The 21,596-nt window shown below is 46.9% G+C and overlaps 1 protein-coding gene across 1 annotated transcript in view; it reads right to left on the reverse strand.

Moving 5' to 3' along the window:
• ABCA4 (ATP binding cassette subfamily A member 4) overlaps positions 1-21,596 on the reverse strand; it is a 249,212-nt gene that overhangs the window by 113,750 nt on the left and 113,866 nt on the right. Inside the window, exons 16-19 of the mRNA XM_038745065.1 lie at positions 19,015-19,219; positions 13,482-13,547; positions 7,137-7,226; positions 4,534-4,708 (exon numbers count right to left, since the gene is read on the reverse strand). Coding sequence (XP_038600993.1) covers positions 4,534-4,708; positions 7,137-7,226; positions 13,482-13,547; positions 19,015-19,219 — 536 coding nt within the window. The remainder of the gene's footprint in view (positions 1-4,533; positions 4,709-7,136; positions 7,227-13,481; positions 13,548-19,014; positions 19,220-21,596) is intronic.

The raw sequence follows: 21,596 nt of genomic DNA on the forward strand, positions 1-21,596 counted from the left end.
TATCCCGTCTGGACTACTGCATCAGCCTTCTCTCTGATCTCCCATCCTCGTGTCTCTCTCCACTTCAATCCATACTTCATGCTGCTGCCTGGATTATCTTTGTCCAGAAACGCTCTGGGCATATCACTCCCCTCCTCAAAAATCTCCAGTGGCTACCAATCAATCTGCGCATCAGGCAGAAACTCCTCACCCTGGGCTTCAAGGCTGTCCATCACCTCGGCCCCTCCTACCTCACCTCCCTTCTCTCCTTCTACAGCCCAGTCCGCACCCTCCGCTCCTCCACCGCTGATCTCCTCACCGTACCTCGCTCTCGCCTGTCCCGCCATCGACCCCCGGCCCACGTCATCCCCCGGGCCTGGAATGCCCTCCCTCTGCCCATCCGCCAAGCTAGCTCTCTTCCTCCCTTCAAGGCCCTGCTGAGAGCTCACCTCCTCCAGGAGGCCTTCCCAGACTGAGCCCCTTCCTTCCTCTCCCCCTCGTCCGCCTCTCCATCCCCCCCATCTTACCTCCTTCCCTTCCCCACAGCACCTGTATATATGTATATATGTTTGTACATATTTTTTACTCTATTTATTTATTTATTTATTTGTACATATCTATTCTATTTATTTTATTTTGTTAGTATGTTTGGTTTTGTTCTCTGTCTCCCCCCTTTTAGACTGTGAGCCCACTGTTGGGTAGGGACTGTCTCTATATGTTGCCAATTTGTACTTCCCAAGCGCTTAGTACAGTGCTCTGCACATAGTAAGCGCTCAATAAATACGATTGATGATGATGATGATGATGATTCATTCAACTGTTCATACTTATTGAGCACTTACTGTGTGCAGAGCACTGTAGTAACCGCTTGGAAAGTACAAATCGGCAGCGTATAGAGACAGTCCCTATCCAATAATGGGCTCACAGTCCAGAAGGGGGAGACAGGCAACAAAATAAAGCAAGTAGACAGCTGTCAGTGCCATCAGAATAGATAAATAAAATTATAGCTATATACACATCACTAATAGAATAATAACTATGTCCAAATATACACAAGTGCTGTGGGGAGGCGGAGTGGGTAGGGCAGAGGGAGGGAGTGGGGGTGATGGGGAGGGGAGGAGGAGGAGCAGAGGAAAAGGGGGGCTCAGTCTGGGAAGGCCTCCTGGAGGAGGTGAGCTCTCAGTAGGGCTTTGAAGGGAGGAAGAGAGCTAGTTTTGTGGATGTGTGGAGGGAGGGCATTCCAGGCCAGAGATAGGACGTGGGCCGGGGGTCGACGGTGGGACAGACGAGAACGAGACCAGGTGAGGAGGTTAGCGGCCGCAGAGGAGCGGAGGGTGCAGGCTGGGCTAGAGAAGGAGAGAAGGGAGGGCAGGTAGGAGGGGGCGAGGGGATGGACAGCCTCGAAGCCGACAGTGAGGAGTTTTTGTATCTACCCCAGCATTTAGTACAGTGGCTGGCAAATAGTAAGCTCTTAACGAGTACCACTAAAAACAACCAACCAAACAACGGAGAGTCCAGGGTTAGCAGCCGTCTGCCCCAACTCAGACTGCGGATTCAAAGCAGCTGGACTGGCCCCAGGGAGCAGCAACTCTAGAACTAGGACAGGTCCTCCTGATTATTGATTTCATTCAATTCATTCAATCATATTTATTGAGTGCTTATTGTGGGCAGAACACTGTACTAACCTCTTGGGAAAGTACAATACAGTAATAAGGAGAGGCAATCCCTGCCCAAAACAAACTCACAGTCTAGAGGCAGAGAGCCAGACATCAATACGAGTAAACAGACATTAATATAAAGAAATGATTTGAGCTGAAGGAGAGAATTCTTCTTCAGCGGGCGTCAGACCCAGCTCCTGCTGTAGCCATATGTTTGGCCTAGCGGATAGACTACAGGACCTGGGTTCTAATTCTGGCTCTGCCACTTATCTGTCCTGTGACCATGGGCTAAATCATTTCACTGCTCTGTTTCGGTTCCCTCACGTAAAATGGGGATTGAGGCTGCGAGTCCCAAGTGGGACAGGTACTGTGTCCAACCCGATTACCTTGTATCTACCCCAGCACTTAGAAAAGTGTCTGGCATGTAGTAAACGCTTAACAGATACCATTTAAAAAGTCCTATTGTTCTAGTTTTTCAAGGAACTTGTCACAGGGAGCTGCAGTTTCAGCCACCAGAGGGAAATAAAGCCAAGCACAACAGAGACAGAGAGAGAAATAGACAGACATATGTAACACGTGTTATGGCTTCCTCCCTCTGCTTTTCTTGGATCCAAAGATCTGCCTTCTCCAATTAAGCCCTCCTTTTTCCAATTCCCTCTCCTTCTGCATCATCTCCACTCTTGGATCTTTGGGCATCAGAGAAGAGATGGGCATCAAGAGAAGCAGCGTGGCCCAGTGGAAAGAGCCCGGGCTTGGGAGTCGGACGTCATGGGTTCTAATCCTGGCTCTGCCTCTTAATAATAATAATAATAATGGCATTTATTAAGTGCTTACTATGTGCAAAGCACTGTTCTAAGCGCTGGGGAGGTTACAAGGTGATCAGGTTGTCGCACGGGGGGCTCACAATCTTAATCCCCATTTTACAGATGAGGGAACTGAGGCCCAGAGAAGTGAAGTGACTTGCCCATAGTCACACAGCTGGCAATTGGCAGAGCTGGGATTCGAACCCTTGAACTCTGACTCCAAAGCCCGTGCTCTTTCCACTGAGCCACGCTGCCTTTGGGCTAGTCACTTCACTTCTCTGTGCCTCAGTTCCCTCATCTGTAAATAGGGGATTAAGACTGTGAGCCCCACGTGGGACAACCTTGATTACCTTGTATTCTCCCCAGCACTTAGAACAGTGTTTGGCACCTAGTAAGCGCTTAACAAATACCAACATTATTATTATTATTATCTGGCATTCACCCCACCCTCAGCTTCACAGCACTTAAATACATATCTGTAATTTATTTATTGATAGTAATGTCTGTCTCCCCCTCTAGACAGTAACTCCTTCAGGTAATGTGTCTCCCAATTCTGTTGTATCGGACTCTCCCAAGTGTTTAGTACAGTGCTCTGCACACAGTAAGCACTCAATAAATACCACTTTGATTGATCCAAAGAACCTGCTGTTGTCTGGACAGGTCGCACTGACCCGCTGTCCTCTCAGGGTAGGTCACAGAGACTCACAAGAGGCCCACCCTTCTATTCTCAGGACGATTTGGTCCCAGAATCTCCCTCCATCATCATCATCATCATCATCAATCGTATTTATTGAGCGCTTACTATGTGCAGAGCACTGTACTAAGCGCTTGGGAAGTACAAATTGGCAACATATAGAGACAGTCCCTACCCAACAGTGGGCTCACAGTCTAAAAGGGGGAGACAGAGAACAAAACCAAACATGCTAACAAAATAAAATAAATAGAATAGATATGTTCTCGTTTTGTTCTCTGTTCAAAACGAGAAAGATCTCGTTTTGAACAGGATGACTTATTTATGTTCCCAGAGTCACCTGCACAGTCTTCTAGACTGTGAGCCCACTGTTGGGTAGGGACTATCTCTCTATGTTGCCAACTTGTACTTCCCAAGCGCTTAGTACAGTGCTCTGCACACAGTAAGCGCTCAATAAATACGATTGATTGATTGATTGATTGCTGGCCCCTCCTAGAGCCTCCAATCATAGAGATTTTCAGCAGCAGGGCTAGGAGTGACCCCGTTTCCTGGAACTCAAAGTAAGGCAGAGTTGAAAGCGGTGGTCCAAGCATAAAGAGGGGAGGGGAGGGGACAGTTTTGGAGGCTGGGAAAGAGAAAGAAAAACAGTTAGGAATGGAAGAGAGATCTCACACACACACACTCGAGTTCAGAAGAAAAGCTCTGTCTCTTCCGGCTCCACAGGCTCCCAACCAGGCAGCCGCAGCGAGAATATCAAATGCCCATGGCTGTGTTGGACCGTCGTTTCTTTTGCCTTACCCTTCCACTGCTGCCTGGTGTGTTCTGGGCATGGTTCTCATCTCGTCCGTTGCCAACAGCAGCGGATCTTACTGCCCTCCCATCGGGCGATGAGGTTAGGTGGCAAACTTTGGAAAGGCTCTGCCCACTGTGGGGCTCAGTACACTGCTCTGCACACGGTAAGCGTACAATAAATACCACGGATTGATCGACTGATCGGGGGAGGGACGGCCTTGTGAGTGGGGAAGAACTGGCAGCGTGGCTCAGTGGAAGGAGCACGGGCTTGGGAGTCAGAGGTCGTAGGTTCTAATCCCGCCTCCGCCATTTGTCAGCTGTGTGACTTCAGGCAAGTCACTTCACTGCTCTGTGCCTCAGTTACCTCATCTGTAAAGTGAGGATTAAGACTGTGAGCCCCAAGTGGGACAACCTGATTACCTTGTATCTACCCCAGTGCTGAGAACAGTGCTTGGCACATAGTAAAGCACTTAACAAATATCACCACCATTATTATTCTTAATTGGCTGTCCCCCAGGCCTGGAATCTGGTCACTCGGAGACCGGCCGAGGAGATGGGAGGAGAGGAGGAGCTGGCGGGCCAAAGGCCAAAGACTGGCAGAGACACTCACATGGTAGTGGTCTTCCCAGCTCCGTTATGGCCGAGGAAGGCCGTGATCTGGTTCTCGTAGAAGGTGATGTTGAGACGGTCCAGGGCCGGCTTCGTGTTCGGTTCGAAGACCTTCACCAGATTCTGCACACTCACCCCGGGGACCAAGCCTGGGAGTTCCCGCTCAAAGAAGGTGTCTTGAAGGGAAAGAAGTAAATGGGAATTTCTTGGGAGAAGGATTCCTGTCTTGGGTCCACGCTCCGGCGGGGCTCCTTGGACCCTCCCACCCCTCCCCTCTCCCGTTTGCACGGTGTCTCTGAAACGACAATTGGGCAATAATGAAAAGAACATTTTGGAGGCCACAGATTCCATTATAACGCCAAGGGAACCCAATTTGAAAAGGGAGTACGCAACTTGTGCCCCCATTTTGTGCAGAAGAATGTTTTCATTTGGATTTTCATTTGCTTAGTCAACTGCTTCTTCTGCTATTTAAGAGAAACAGCGTGGGCCTAGCGGAGAGAGCACAGGCCCGGGAATCAGAAGCGCTCTAATCCCGGCTCTGCCAGTTGCTTGCTGTGTGACCTTGGACAAATCATTTCACTGCTCTGTGCCTCAGTTTTTTCAACTCTAAAATGCAGATACCTGTGGATACCCGTTCTTCCTCCTACCTGGACCATGAGCCCTGTGTGGGTCAGGGACTGTGTCCGACCTAATTAACTTGTATTTACCCAAACATTTGACACATTGTTGTTGTTGTTGTTGTCTTATGCTGTCGCGTCGTCTCCCACCCATAGTGACGCCATGGACATATCTCTCTCAGGGTCGCCCACCTCCATCTGCAATCATTCTGGTAGTGGATCAATAGAGGTTTCTTGGTAAAAATCTGGAAGCAGTTTACCATGGCCTCCTCCGGTGCAGTAAACCCGAGTCTCTGCTCTCGACTCTCTCCAATGCCGCTGCTGCCCAGCAAAGGTGAGTTTTTGACACATAGTAAGTGCTTAATAAATACAATAAAAAACCCTAATATCATCATCATCAATGGCACTTGGTATTGTATTTGATATTGATAAAGATACTGTTGAACCACTTCCTTTTATATCCTTCTGTTTTCAGTCTCCACACGTAACTTTAGTCTGTGTCTCCCCGATAGACTATAAGTTCCTTGAGGGCAGTCTTTGTGTCTTGCTTCTGTTGTACTCTCCCAGGCACTGAACGCAACGCTTTGTGCTTGTAGTCAGTCACTCGGATATGTAAGTGACTTGTCCCAGACCCCATAAGGCACCCGTGGGAGCTGATCTGGGCCAAGAAACCAGGATTCTTGACTCTCAGCCAGTGCCCCCTCCCACCCCTTCCCTCTCCCGTTTGCACGGTGTCTCTGAAACGACAGTTGGGCAATAATGAAAAGAACATTTTGGAGCCCACAAATTCCATTATCACGCCAAGGGAACCCAATTTGAAAAGGGAGTACGCAACTTGTCAGGCTCCTCTCCAAGGCGGAGGGGAAAGAACAAGGAGGACATTTTCAAACCCCTGGCGATCATTCAGAAATGATTAGGAAACATCCATTTGGGGGAAAAAGTTTTGGAAAACCGATCGGCCAGCAAACTAGCCCTCGGCAACTCGATTTCCTGCTGCCCGGTTTTAGCCCAGAAAACTTCAGCCTAGCTTGCCTCTCCCTGGGACACAGAGTGCAGGCAGGAGATTTATTTTTGTCTTTCCTCCTAGCTCACATCCGCCTGGCGTCTCCGTGACCCAAGCTATTGTTTTCGCTAAATCCTCGGAAGTCGGCCCATTTGCGGCAGCTCACTTGGGGATTCGCTTCCACGTTATATACTTGGGACTTGCTTTCTCCAGGAAACCGGACGAATGTCTAGTCTCCCCTGCTCGATCTGAACATGTGTAAGGGTTCCTTCCTATACGTACTGAGCTTTACATCTGTCATTTTTAAGCTAGCAATTCCTTGCTTGCTTCTTTTTTTTTTTTAAGGGTATTTGTTAAGCCTTTACTATGTCTCAAATACTGTTCTAAGCTCTGGGGAAGGTACAGGTTAATTAGGTCGGATACAGTCCCTGTCCCGCAAGGGGCTCACAGCCTAATAGGAGGGAGAATGGATATTTAATTCCTATTTAACAGTTGAGGGAACTGAGGCACGGAGAATAATAATAATGACATTTAATAAGCGCTTACTATGTGCAAAGCACTGTTCTAAGCGCCGGGGAGGTTACAAGGGGATCAGGTTGTCTCACAGGGGGCTCACGGTCTTCATCCCCATTTTACTGAGGCACAGAGAAGTGAAGTGACTTGCCCAAAGTCACACAGCTGATGATTGGCAGAGCTGGGATTTGAACCCATGACCTTTGACTCCAAAGCCCGGGCTCTTTCCACTGAGCCACGCTGCTTAGTTAAATGACTTGCCCAAGGTCACACAGCAAGCAGTTGGCAGAGCCGGGATGAAAACCCAGTCCCTCTGACTCCGAGGCCTGTGCGCTTCTCACTAGGTCACGCTGCTTGCTGGCCGGCTTAGATTTTCCTCCAAGTTCCAAATAATTTCCCCTGATCTTTTCCCCTTCGGAGAGGCTGCCCCTTCCCCTTGAGGGGCTGGGGTTTGGTGGTGGGTTTTTGTACCATTTATTCCCTCTGGGTGATCCGGATCCTCTGTTTCCTCTGTCAAGGGTTCAGTCTTTTCCAGCATCTTCTCCTCCCTTGTCGAACAGCCTGCGTGGACCAAAAGATCAACGTTATCCTCAAGGCTGGGTCCTTGGCAGGACTGGTGAGGGAGGGGGTGAGACCCAGCACAACACAACAGTGCATCCTGAGAAACTGGAATATAATAACTGTGATACTAGAGAAACAGCATGGCTCAGTGGAAAGAGCCCGGGCTTTGGAGTCAGAGGTCATGGTTTCAAATCCCAGCTCCGCCAATTGTCAGCTGTGTGACTTTGGGCAAGTCACTTCACTTCTCTGGGCCTCAGTGACCTCATCTGTAAAATGGGGATTAAGACTATGAACCCCACGTGGGACAAGCTGATCACCTTGTATCCCCCCAGTGCTTAGAACAGTGCTTTGCACATAGTAAGCGCTTAAGAAATACCATTATTGTTATTATGATTATGATTACAAAAGCCTCAGAGCAAGAACTTCCGGGTCAGAGCATTCCAGCTGAATTCTCCGTCCGAACTCCCAAACTTCGGGGGTTAGAAGCAGGGAGTCTTCATTTTTCCCTTACGTAAAAGCCCTGGAATGGGCAGAGAAGCCCCTCCCCATCATCTCCCCGGGACTGCATGGACAGACTCAAACAACTGACCCAGAGCACAGATGGAGAACTGTTTGTGTAGCAAAAACCCTGGCACAGACTTAAACAAGTGTTTGTGTGTTGGTGTGATACAGGAGGGGTGGTGGGGGTGGGGAGGGAGAGGAGGTGGAGGAGGAGGAGAGAAGGAGGATGGGGCGTTTCACTTAGGGTATCCAAGAACGCAAAGAGCTACCTACCCTGGAACCTTCATTTATAATGCCTAAGAGTTAAACAGTTTCTCTCACACATCCCCTCCTCCTCACCCCTGCCCCCCAACTCTCTTTTATGTTGCCTTCACAGGTAAGAAAAGTAACAACAATAATAATAATAATTATGATATTTGTTAAGCACTTCCTATGTGCCAAACACTGGGATAGAGACAAGGTAATCAGGTTGAACACAGTCCCTGTCCCACACAGGGCTCCTAGTCTTAATCCCCATTTTACAGATGAGGATTAAGAGCACAGAGAATAATAATAATAATAATAATAATAATAATAATAATGGTGGCATTTGTTAAGTGCTTACTATGTGCAAAGCACTTTTCTAAGCGCTTGGGGGGATACAAAGTGATCAGGTTGTCCCACATGGGGCTCACAGTCTTAATCCCCATTTTACAGATGAGGTCACTGAGGCTCAGAGAAGTGAAGTGACTTGCCTGAAGTCACACAGCAGATGCGTGGCGGAGCCGGGATTAGAACCCAGGTCCTCTGACTGCCCAGCTCGTGCCTTGCCACTAGGCCATGCTGCTTCTGACGGGCCTTGGTCTAAAAACGTTTCTTCTGACTCGGGGCTTGGATCGTGAGAGAATTTCTGTGGTGAGGTGGAGTCCGTGATGGGATGGAGCAGTTCCTGTGAGGATACGTGCAGGAAGGGGCTTTCTGGGCTACCGGAGACTTCCCAAAGAGAATTCGGGGGGGATTCCGGAAGGCCGGACCCGTCCCTTTTCCTAGAATTCTAGAAGTCCATCCTTTCCGTCTCTGAGGGGATTGTCCCCATTCCAGGAGATATTTACAAAAACCTTTGAAAAAGCATGTACCCTGCAGAAAGAAAAGCCGCTACTTTGTTTGGACCGTGGCTCTTACAGAAAGCTGTAAGAGAGAACGAACCGCTTTCTGAGAGTTTGGCGTCTCTTAGGGAGAGCCCTCCACAGGGAAAACACTATCAAACCGAACACTGGGCTGGGGCGGGAGGGGAGGGAACAAAGAGAAAGGAAGGAAATTGGGGGTTGGAAAATATTTCCGTTGCCTACAGGATCTCCCAACTGTAAACGAAGCAGTCGGGCCATGAGGCCTGTCCATTCTCTCTACAGAGCTGGCTCCTGGCTGATAGTGTGTTCAGCTGGAAAGATGACCCTTCACCTCCCACTGCAGTCCAGGGCCAATGGCCGGCAGCGGGAACCTTGTTCCTCCTTGCCCTGACTTCAAGGTGGACAAACGCCAGGGCCTCCTGAGGTGATTTGCTCTGGGAAGTGGGCCTCTGCAGCTCTCTCTGGCAAGATCTTCACCCCCAGGGACCCTCCCTCCCCAAAAAACCCTCGTCTTTGAGGGGGTTGAAGTTTGAAGCGGAGAAGGAAAAGGAGGGAAAACAAAGGAAGAAAATAAGAGAATAGTGAAGGAAAGAAGCAAGAGGAGAAGGAAGAAAAGCGGGAACAAGAGAAGGAAGAGGAAGAGAAGCCGTGTGACCTAGGGGAAAGAACACAGTCTTGGAAGTCAGAGGACCCAGGTTCTAAATCCGGCTCCACCGCCTGACTGCTGTGTGACTTTGGGCAAGGCACTTCACTTCTCTGTGCTTCAGTTCCCTCATCTGTAATATGGGGGTGAAGGTTGTGAACCCCATGTGGGACAGGGACTGTGTCCAACCTGATTAGCTTACATCTACCCCAGCTCTTAGTTCAGTGTCTGGCACATAGTAAGCACTTAACAATAATAATAATAATAATAATAATAATGTTGGTATTTAAGTGCTTACTATGTGCCAAACACTGTTCTAATCACTGGGGGGATACAAGGTAATCAAGGTTGTCCCACGTGGGGCTCACAGTCCTAATCCCCATTTTATAGATGAGGGAACTGAGGCACAGAGAAGTTAAGTGACTTGCCCAAAGTCACACAGTTGAGAAGTGGCAGAGCTGGGATTAGAACCCATGACCTCTGACTCCCAAGCCTGGGCTCTTTCCACTGAGCCACGCCACTTAAAAACAAATAGAGGAGTTGCAGAAGCTGCAAGTTCCACAGAGAGAAAAGAACAGAGTCCCACTCATTCATTCATTCATTCAATTTTATTTATTGAGTGCTTACTGTGTGCAGAGCACTGTACTAAGCGCTTGGGAAGTACAAGTAAGCAACATATAGAGATGGTCCCTACCTAACAATGGGGGAACTAGTAATGATAATAATAATTTTGGTAATAACAATAATGATGGTATTTGTTAAGCACTTACTATGTGCAAAGCACTGTTCTAAGCACTGGGGAGGTTACAAGGTGATCAGGTTGCCTCACGGGGGGCTCACAGTCTTAAATCCCCATTTTACAGATGAGGTAACTGAGGCCCAGAGAAGTAAAGTGACTTACCCAAAGTCACACATCTGACAAGTGGCAGAGCCGGGATTAGAACCCATAACCTCTGATCCATAACCTCTGACTCCCAAGCCTGGGCTCTTTCCACTGAGCCACGCTGCTTCTCTAATCAATCAATCATATTGATTGAGCGCTTCCTTTGTGCAGAGCACTGTAACAAGCGCTTGGGAAGTCCAAGTTGGCAACATATAGAGACAGTCCCTACCCAACAGTGGGCTCACAGTCTAGAAGACTCTAAGCATGGTATTTGTCAAGCGCTTACTATGGCCCGGGGTGGATACAATTTAATTAGGTTGGACAAAGTCTCTGTCTCACATAGGGCTCACAGTCTTCATCCTCATTCATTCATTCATTCGTATTTATTGAGCGCTTACTGTGTGCAGAGCACTGTACTAAGCGCTTGGGAAGTACAAGTTGGCAACATATAGAGTCGGTCCCTACCCAACAGCGGGCTCACAGTCTAGAAGGGGGAGACAGACAACAAAACAAAACATATTAACAAAAGAAAATAAATAGAATTTATTTTTAGACTTTTAGACTGTGAGCCCACAGTTGGGTAGGGACTGTCTCTATATGTTGCCAACTTGTACTTCCCAAGCGCTTAGTACAGTGCTCTGCACACAGTAAGTGCTCAATAAATACTATTGATGATGAAATAGAATAAATATGTACAAATAAAATAGAGTAATAAATACGGACAAACATATATACAGGTGCTGTGGGGAGGGGAAGGAGGTAAGGCGGGGGGATGGGGAGGAGGGGGCTCAGTCTGGGAAGGCCTCCTAAGAGCTCCTCTGTCAGGCGCTTATGGTGGCGCTCAATAAATAGAGTCGGATTCATTCGATCGTATTTATTGAGCGCTTACTGAGGGGAGAGCACTGGACTAAGCAGTTGGAGGGGCAGGTCGGGGGGCGGTTTGTTGCCCAGCATCCGGGCCGCTCAGTTTACAGATGAGGTAACTGAGACATAGAGAAGTGAAGTGACTGGCCCAAGGTCACATAGCAGACAAATGGTGGGGTGGAATTAGAACCCAAGTCCTCCCAAGTCCGTGCTCTATCCACTAGCCCACGTTGCTATGGGCCCTTTGTCCCCTGCCCCAATTCTTGTCAGTTTCAAATTGATTGATTTGAACTGTCAATCAATTGATTGATTGATTGATTTCAAAGGGACAGTTAGTGAGAGCTCGCTTGGCCAAGGCCAGAGGACCAAAAGACTGATCAGATTCCATCCGCGCAGACATTTTGGACCCCTTCATTCATTCATTCAATCGTATTTATTGAGCGCTTACTGTGTGCAGAGCACTGCACTAAGCGCTTGGGAAGTCCAAGTTGGCAACATATAGAGACGGTCCCTACCCAACAGCGGGCTCACAGTCTAGAAGGGGGAGACAGACAACAAAACATATTAACAAAATAAAATAAATAGAATAATTATGTACAAGTAAAATAAATAGAGTAATAAATCTGTAGAAACATATATACATATATACAGGTGCTGTGGGGAGGGGAAGGAGGTAAGGCGGGGAGATGGGGTGGGGAGCCCCATGTAGGTCAGGGACTGTGTCCGACCTGTTCTATCCCAGCGCTTAGAACAGTGCTTGGCACATAATAAACGCTTAACAAGTACGATAATTATTAATTGTGATTATCTTGCATCTACCTCAATGCTTAGTATAGTGCTTTGCACGTAGTAAGCCCTTAATAAATATTATTATCATTATCGCTGCTATTATTATTATTATTCATTCATTCAATCGTATTGAGCGCTTACTGTGTGCAGAGCACTGTACTAAGCGCTTGGGAAGTACAAGCTGGCAACATATAGAGACGGTCCCTACCCAACAGTGGGCTCACTGTCTAGAAAGGGGAGACAGACAACAAAACATATTAACAAAATAAAATAAATAGAATAAATATGTACAAAACTTTGGGCAAGTCACGTCACTTCTCTGGGCCTCAGTTTCCTCGTCTGTAAAATGGGGATTAAGAATGTGAGCCCCACGTGGGACAACCTGATGACCTTGTATCTCCCCCAGAGTTTAGAACAGTGCTTGGCACATAGTAAGAGCTCAACAAATGCCATCATTATTATTATATATACACATTAATAAAATAAATAGAATAATAAATATGCACACAATTAATAATAATACATATATACATATGTACATACATATATATAAGCCCCCTTTTTCCTCTCCTCCTCCCCATCCCCCCCGCACTACCTCCTTCCCCTCCCCACAGCACCTGTATATATATTTGTACAGATTTATTACTCTATTTATTTTACTTGTATATATTTACTATTTATTTTGTTAACGACGTACCTATAGATTTAATTCTATTTGTTCTGACAACTTTGACACCTGTCTACATGTTTTGTTTTGCTGTCCGTCTCCCCCTTCTAGACCGTGAGCCCATTGTCGGGTAGGGACCGTCTCTATATGATGCCAACTTGTACTTCCCAAGCGCTTAGTACAGTGCTCTGCACACAGTAAGTGCTCAGTAAATACGATTGAATGAATGAATATGCAGACTGCATGGTTGGGGATGGCTGTTCAGAAACCCCCCAGAGCTGCTCAGGTGGGGAGCTGACTTCACCCCCTAATAACCCCTTTGGATTAATGGGCCATTCAAGGTTCAAAGTCGGAAGCCGAAAATTGAAAATTCCCACCGCAATCGCAATCTCTTCGGATGCTTGAACTCCCCCTCGTCCCCCTCTCCATCCCCCCATCTTACCTCCTTCCCTTCCCCACTGCACCTGTATATATGTATATATGTTTGTACATATTTGTTACTCTATTTATTTATTTATTTTACTTGTACATATCTATTCTATTTATTTTATTTTGTTAGTATGTTTGGTTTTGTTCTCTGTCTCCCCCTTTTAGACTGTGAGCCCACTGTTGGGTAGGGACTGTCTCTATATGTTGCCAACTTGTACTTCCCAAGCGCTTAGTACCATGCTCTGCACACAGTAAGCGCTCAATAAATACGATTGATGATGATGATGATGATGAACCTGCATAACCCAGTCATATCCTAACCGGTTGAGGGCTCAGGCCCAGCTCCAAACTCCAGGGTTTTCCAACAATTTACCTTCGTGTCCAAGCCAGTAGGACTCCTGCAGAAGGAAAAACCAAGGGAGAGGCGTCCCGTATTCTCCTAAAAAGAAGGTACAAAAAAGGATGTTGAGGTTGGAGAAGCAGCTGAATTGTACTTTCCAAGCGCTTCGATCAGTAAGCGCTCAATTAATATGATTGAATGAATGAACAGTGGAAATAATAATAATAGCATTTATGAAGCGCTTACTATGTGTAAAGCACTGTTCTAAGTGCTGGGGAGGTTACAAGGTGATGAGGTTGTCCCATGGGGGGCTCACAGTCTTCATCCCCATTTTACAGATGAGGTAACTGAGGCCCAGAGAAGTTATGCGACTTGTCCAAAGTCACACAGCTGACAGGTGGCAGAGTTGGGATTTGAACCCATGACCTCTCACTCCAAAGCCCGGGCTCTTTCCACTGAGCCACGTTGCTTCTCAGAGTGTGGGCCTGGGAATCAGAGGACCTGGATTCTAATCCCGGCTCTGCTAACCATTTGCTGTGTAATCTTGGACAGGTCACTTGACTTCTCTGGGCCTCAGTTTTCTCAACTGTAAAATGGGGATTAAATACCCATTCTTCCTCCTACTTAGATTGTGAGCCCCATACAGGATAAAGACTGTGTCCTACCTTATTAACTTGGAATTACCCCATGGCTTAGAACAGTGTGTGACACATAGTAACTACTTAAATATCATGAAAAGAAGGTTAAGAGATTCCCCCAATCCTCAAATAGTCTAGGGAAGCCTGGCATTGACATAAAGGGGAAGCAGTGTGGCTCAGTGGAAAGAGCTCGGGCTTTGGAGTCAAAGGTTAGGGGTTCAAATCCTGGCTCCTCCAATTGTCAGCTGTGTGGCTTTGGGCAAGTCACTTAACTTCTCTGTGCCTCAGTTCCCTCATTTGTAAAATGGGAATTGACTGTGAGTCCCCCGTGGGACAACCTGGTCACCTTGTAACCTCTCCAGTGCTTAGAACAGTGCTTTGCACATAGTAAGTGCTTAATAAATGTCATTATTATTATTATTATTATTATTCTTATTATAAAGGAGCTCAGACTGCGATACCAGACATGCGGTTTCATCCTCCACCAGACAGCAACAGTAATAGTAATAGTCACTGTGATATTTGTTAAGTGCTTGCTACGTGCTACTGTACTAAGCACTAAGGTAAAGACAAGCTAATCAGGTTGGACACTGTCCCTATCCCACATAGCCTTGGAATCTTAATCCCCATTTTTCAGATGAGGTAACTGAGGCACAGAGAAGTGAAGTGACTTGCCCAAAGTCACACAGCTGACAAGTGGTGGAACAGGGATTAGAACCCAGGGTCTCTGCTCCCCAGGCTTGAACTCTTTCCACTAGGCCACGCTACTTCTCATGACCGGCCGGTTTCAAACCCTGAATTCCATGGCCGCGACGGGTCCCAGGACATATCCTGATTTCCAGAGGTGATTCCAGACCCCAGCTCTGCTTTCGTGTTAAGTATTTATTTATTATTATTTATGTTTTGTTTTGTTGTCTGTCTCAATCAATCAATCAATCGTATTTATTGAGCGCTTACTGTGTGCAGAGCACTGTACTAAGCGCTTGGGAAGTACAAGTTGGCAACATATAGAGACGGTCCCTACCCAACAGTGGGCTCACAGTCTCCCCCTTCTAGACTGTGAGCCCGCTGTTGGGTAGGGACTGTCCCTATATGTTGCCAACTTGGACTTCACAAGTGCTTAGTACAGTGCTGTGCACACAGTTAGCGCTCAATATAATACGATTGAATGAATGAATTAAGCGCTTACTATTCTATTTATTTTATTTTGTTAATATGTTCTGTTTGGTTCTCTGTCTCCCCCTTCTAGACTGTGAGCCCACCGTTGGGTAGGGACCGTCTCTGTATGTTGCCGACTTGTACTTCCCAAGCGCTTAGTACAATGATCTGCACACAGTAAGAGCTCAATAAATATGATTGATTGATTGATTGTGGAGGTTACAAGGTGATCAGGTGATCAGCCCCCTCCTTCCTCTCCCCCTCCTCCCCCTCCATCCCCCCCACCTTACCTCCTTCCCCTCCCCACAGCACCTGTATATATGTATATATGTTTGTATGTATTTATTACTCTATTATTTTATTTTGTTACTATGTTTTGTTTTGTTCTCTGTCTCCCCCTTCTAGACTGTGAGCCCACTGTTGGTTAGGGACTGTCTCTGTATATTGCCAACTTGTACTTCCCAAGCGCTTAGTACAGTGCTCAGCACACAGTAAGCTCTCAATAAATACGATTGAATGAATGCTCCATCCCGCATTCTGCTAGCCAGAGGCTCCCCGCTTACCACCCGTTTGGTTGACATCTGCTCTCCCTTAGACTGTAAGCTCATTATGGACAGGGAACATACCTACCAACTCTACTATACTGGACTCTCCCAAGCACTTAGCACAGTGCTCTAAACACCAAATTCTCAATAAATGAGTGACTCAGTGGAAATAGCACGGGTTTTGGAGTCAGAGGGTCATGGGTTCAAATCCTGGCTCCGCCACTTGTCAGCTGTGTGACTTTGTGCAAGTCACTTCACTTCTCTGTACCTTAGTTCCCTCATCTGTAAAAGGGGGATGAAGACTGTGAGCCCCCCGTGGGACAACCTGATCACCTTGTAACCTCCCCAGTGCTTAGAACAGTGCTTTGCACATAGTAAGTGCTTAATAAATGACAACATTATTATTATTAAATGCAATTGACTGACTGACTCTCCTCTTGATTTTCCGTGCTCCACCATGCACGGTGCCAACTTGTACTTCCCAAGCGCTTAGTACAGTGCTCTGCACACAGTAAGCGCTCAATAAATACGATTGAATGAACTGAATGAATGAATGGGATAGTAAGGCCAGGTCATTGCCCACCCAGGCAATCGTCCCATAGCGAACATTCCCCTGAACCTGTACCCCCAGACACCCAGCCCCCCCAGACCTCAGCCCCGGCAAGCCACCCAGACCCCCAAGCCACCCTCACAACCAGGTTCCAGGTCAAGTCATCCCCTAATTTTTTTTACTTGTAATTATTTTACTTGAACATATCTATTCTGTTTATTTTATTTTGTTAATACGTTTGGTTTTGTTCTCCGCCTCCCCCTTCTAGACTGTGAGCCCACTGTTGGGTAAGGACTGTCTCTATATGTTGCCAACTTGTACTTCCCAAGCACTTAGTACAGTGTTCTGCACACAGTAATTGCTCAATAAATATGATTGATTGATTGATTGATTAAAGCCCTGGCCCCATAAACCACCACTCCAGTCTCCACCCAGTAAATACCATCGATTGATTGAAGTGCACTACAAATTATTGACTATTTATTAATGTCTCTCGTCAAAGGGCTGGGTGAAAAGGAGACCAAAGTTATAGCTAAGAGAAATCAATGGTATTTACTGAGTGCTTGCCTTGTGCAGAACAATAATAATAATGATGGCATTTATTAAGCACTTACTATGTGCAAAGCACTGTTCTATGCACTGGGGAGGTTACAAGGTGATCAGGGTGTCCCATGGGGGCTAACATTCAATCCCCATTTTACAGATGAGGTAACTGAGGCACAGAGAATTTAAGTGACTTGCCCAAAGTCACACAGCTGACATTTGGCAGAGCCGGAATTTGAACCCATGACCTCTGATTCCAAAGCCCGGGCTCTTTCTACTGAGCCACGCTGCTTCTCTATGCCTTAGTTTCCTTAAGCGTAAAATGGAGATTCAATCCCTGTTCTCCCTCCTACTTAGGCTGTGAGCCCCATGTGGGTCAGGAAATGTGATTAACTTGTATCTACCCTAGTGCTTAGAAGAGTGCTTGACACATAGTAAGCACTTAATAAATACTATTTAAAAAAAATTCTTGCCATTTGGAAAGAAAACCCAACCACATTGTGGCACATAGAGGCAACTATGACTCGCTAATCACTTATTTTGTTGTTCTGAATCCTCAACTGTTAGAGAATTAAAGTGCTGCAATTCATGGACATTTGGGGAAAAAATGAGACCACTTGGTCATTCATTCAATCGTATTTATTGAGTGCTTAATAATAATAATGATGATGATGGCATTTGTTAAGCGCTTACTATATGCAGAGCACTGTTCTAAGCACTGGGGGGATACAAGGTGATCAAGTTGTCCCACGTGGGGCTCACAGTCTTAATCCCCATTTTACAGATGAGGTAACTGAGGCTCAGAGAAGTTAAGTGACTTGCCCAAGGTCACACAGCAGACATGTGGAGGAGCCAGGAGAAGTGAAGTGACTTGCCCAAAGTCACACAGCTGACAGTTGGCGGAGACGGGATTTGAGCCCAGGACCTCTGACTCCCAAGCCCGGGCTCTTTCCACTGAGCTACGCTGCTTCTCCTTACTTACTGTGTGCAGAGCACTGTACTAAGCGCTTGAGCACTGTACTAAGCGCTTGTCATCTAACCTGAAGAGTTTAGTTACCCACCCGAGAAGCAGCATTGCCTAGTGGAGAGAGCGTGGGCCTGAGAGTCATAAGGACCTGGGTTCTAATCCCAGTTCTGCCACTCATCTGCTGTGCGATCTTGGACAAGTCACTTCACTTCTCTGTGCCTCAGTTCCCTCATCTGTAAAATGGGATCAAGACTGTAAGCCCCACGTGGCATATGGACTGTGTATGACCTGATTCACTTATAGCTATCCCAGCACTTAGTACAGTGCCTGGCACATAGTTAGTGCTTAACAAGTCCATTTAAAAAAAATCCACCTGTCTGGATTCAGGGAGCTTCTCCAGCTGTATAATTCCACCTTGGGCTATTGAAAAAATAAAATAATTAAATAAATAATGATGGTATTTGTTAAGTCCTTACCATGTGCAAAGCACTGTTCTAAGCGCTGGGGCATATGATTGAATGAATGAATACGAGGTGATCAGGTTGTCCCACGTGAGGCTCACAGTCTTAATCCCCATTTTACAGATGAGGTAACTGAGGCTCAGAGAAGTTAAGTGACTTGCCCAAGGTCACACAGCAGACATGTGGCAGAGTCAGGATTAGAACCCATGCCCTCCCTCTGCCCATCCGCCAAGCTAGCTCTCTTCCTCCCTTCAAGGCCCTACTGAGAGCTCACCTCCTCCAGGAGGCCTTCCCAGACTGAGCCCCTTCCTCTCCCCCTCGTCTCCCTCTCCATCCCCCCATCCTACCTCCTTCCCTTCCCCACAGCACCTGTATATGTGTATAAATGTTTGTACATATTTATTACTCTATTTATTTTACCTGTACATATCTATTCTATTTATTTTATTTTGTTATTATGTTTGGTTTCGTTCTCTGTCTCCCCCTTTTAGACTGTGAGCCCACTGTTGGGTAGGGACTGTCTCTATCTGTTGCCAACTTGTACTTCCCAAGCATTTAGTACAGTGCTCTGCACACAGTAAGCGCTCAATAAATACGATTGATTGATTGATTGATTGATTGACCCCTCCCTCCCAAGCCTGGGCTCTTTCCACTGAGCCACACTGCTTCTCTGAAGAGACCCTTACCTGGAAAGAGACCCTTACCTGGAAACACCTGGTCCAGGTACCAGGTGAGTCCGATGTAGAGGACAGTATCGAAGAGCATCATCTCAACGGACAGCAGGAAGCTGAACTGGTCTCCCTCCACAGGACTGTTTCCGATGTTTCCCCACTGGAGCCCGCGACCTTGCTCTTCGTAGCGGGACAAGTATTCTGTGCCAAATCCAAATGCCACCGGGGACAACAGACTCTGGGATGGAGAGAATAATAATAATAATAATAATAATGGGATTTGTTAAGCACTTACTATGTGCAAAGCATTGTTCTAAGCGCTGGGGAGGTTACAAGGTGATCAGGTTGTCCCACCGGGGGCTCACAGTTTTAATCCCCATTTGACAGATGAGAGAACTGAGGCACAGAGAAGTTAAGTGACTTGCCCAAAGTCACACAGCTAACAGTTGGCGGAGCCGGGATTTGAACCCATGACCTCTGATTCCAAAGACCGCGCTCTTTCCACTGAGTCACACTGCTTCTCTAAAGAGACATGCAAGGTTAGGCTGCCGCGGGACCCCTGGCTTCTTTCTGCCATAACATTCCCGATGTGGGCCCAGCAACACTGGGATAGGAAAGGAGGCCGGGACCCATGGGAGAGAACATCTCTCATCTCTGCCCGCCGGATAAGTGGGAACTGGGAATACTAGTCAGGCACAGGCTCCTCCCCAGGCTCCATTCGTTCAGTCAGTCTGTCACTCAGCTGTATTTACTGAGCACTTACTGTGTGCAAGGCACTGTACTAAGCACTTGGGAGAGTACAGCAATAGTCACATTCCCTGCCCTCATCAAGCTTACAGTCCACCCACCCATCTGTCTAAGCGCTCAATAGATTCCACCGATTGACTGTTTGAAGTCACCTCCTCCAGGAGGCCTTCCCAGACTGAGCCCCTTCCTTCCTCTCCCCCTCGTCCCCCTCTCCATCCCCCCACTTCTTACCTCCTTCCCTACCCCACAGCACCTGTATATATGTATATATGTTTCTACTCAATTTATTTATTTATTTTACTTGTACATATCTATTCTATTTATTTTATTTTGTTAGTATGTTTGGTTTTGTCCTCTGTCTCCCCCTTTTAGACTGTGAGCCCACTGTAGGGTAGGGACTGTCTCTATATGTTGCCAATTTGTACTTCCCAAGTGCTTAGTACAGTGCTCTGCACATAGTAAGCGCTCAATAAATACGATTGATGATGATGATGATGATGATGATGAAGTGACACATGGGGCCTGGAAAACCTTTCTCAGGGATGGTGGGCCTGGGTGAGCAGACTTCATTGTCTCCAGAGTAGGCATCTGGGCAATAATACCCCAGCACTCTTGAGTTCAACTCAGTTGGCTTTGGGAAGGGTCCAGTTTGCCCTGTAAACTAAAATACTTCTCCCCAAATTCATTCATTCATTCATTCAATCGTATTTATTGAGTGCTTACTGTGTGCAGAGCACTGTACTAAGCGCTTGGGAAGTACAAGTTGGCAACATATAGAGACGGTCCCTACCCAACGGTGGGCTCACAGTCTAGAAGATCTTCTCTCCCCAGATAGCTGATAATAATAATAATAATAGTAATAAAGGTATTTGTTAAGCACTTACTGTGTGCAAAGCACTGCTCTAAGCGCTGGGGAGGTTACAAGGTGATCAGGTTGTCCCACGGGGGGCTCACAGTCTTCATCCCCATTTTCCAGATAAGGGAACTGAGGTCCAGAGAAGTGAAATGACTTGCCCAAAGTCACACAGCTGACAAGTGGCGGAGGTGGGATTTGAACCCATGACCTCTGACTCCAAAGCTTGTGCTCTTTCCACTGAGCCATGCTGCTTCTCCACCTGATAGCACTTGTGCTAACTCCCAATCTTTCTGGAAACATCCACTCACACAAGCATTATAATAATAATAATTATTGTTACGGTACGTGTGAAGTGCCTAAGATGTCCCAGTGCTTAGAACAGTGCTTTGCACATAGTAAGCACTTAATAAATGCCATCATCATCAACAGTGCTTTGCACATAGTAAGTGCTTAATAAATGCCATCATTATTATTATTATTATTATGTGCTAGCACTGTCCCAAGTGCTGGGGTAGGTAAAAGTTCATCAGATTGGACACAGTCCCTGTTCCACTAGAGGCTCACAGTCTAAATAGGAGGGAGAAGGACAGATCCCCATTTTGCAGATGAGGTAACTGAGGCACAGAGAAGTGAAATGACTTGCCCAAGGTCACTCAGCAGACAAATGGCAGAGCTGGGATTAGACTACAGATGCTCTGATCACAGGCCTACGCTCTTTCCACTAGCCCAACACCACGGGGGGGCAAATCTAGGCCCAAGGAGAGGATAATTTTTCTGTCCACAAAAACTGCACTTATCGCTGGCAAAAAGATCACAAACCCAGCAGCCCACGGGAACGTCATCTGAGCATGAGGCTCCGGTCTCAGGGACTGTGGAACAGGAGGCTTGATGATGAAGAGATGGGTGGAATCGCATATCCAGCCTTCAGGAGGTCTGGAGGGAACTGATCTAAATAGGCTTTTGTGAAGCTTCCAGGATTGGTTTCTCCCTCACTTGCACCATTGAAGACTCA

Source organism: Tachyglossus aculeatus, chromosome 4 (assembly GCF_015852505.1).
Source record: "Tachyglossus aculeatus isolate mTacAcu1 chromosome 4, mTacAcu1.pri, whole genome shotgun sequence".
NCBI classification, from domain to species: domain Eukaryota; kingdom Metazoa; phylum Chordata; class Mammalia; order Monotremata; family Tachyglossidae; genus Tachyglossus; species Tachyglossus aculeatus.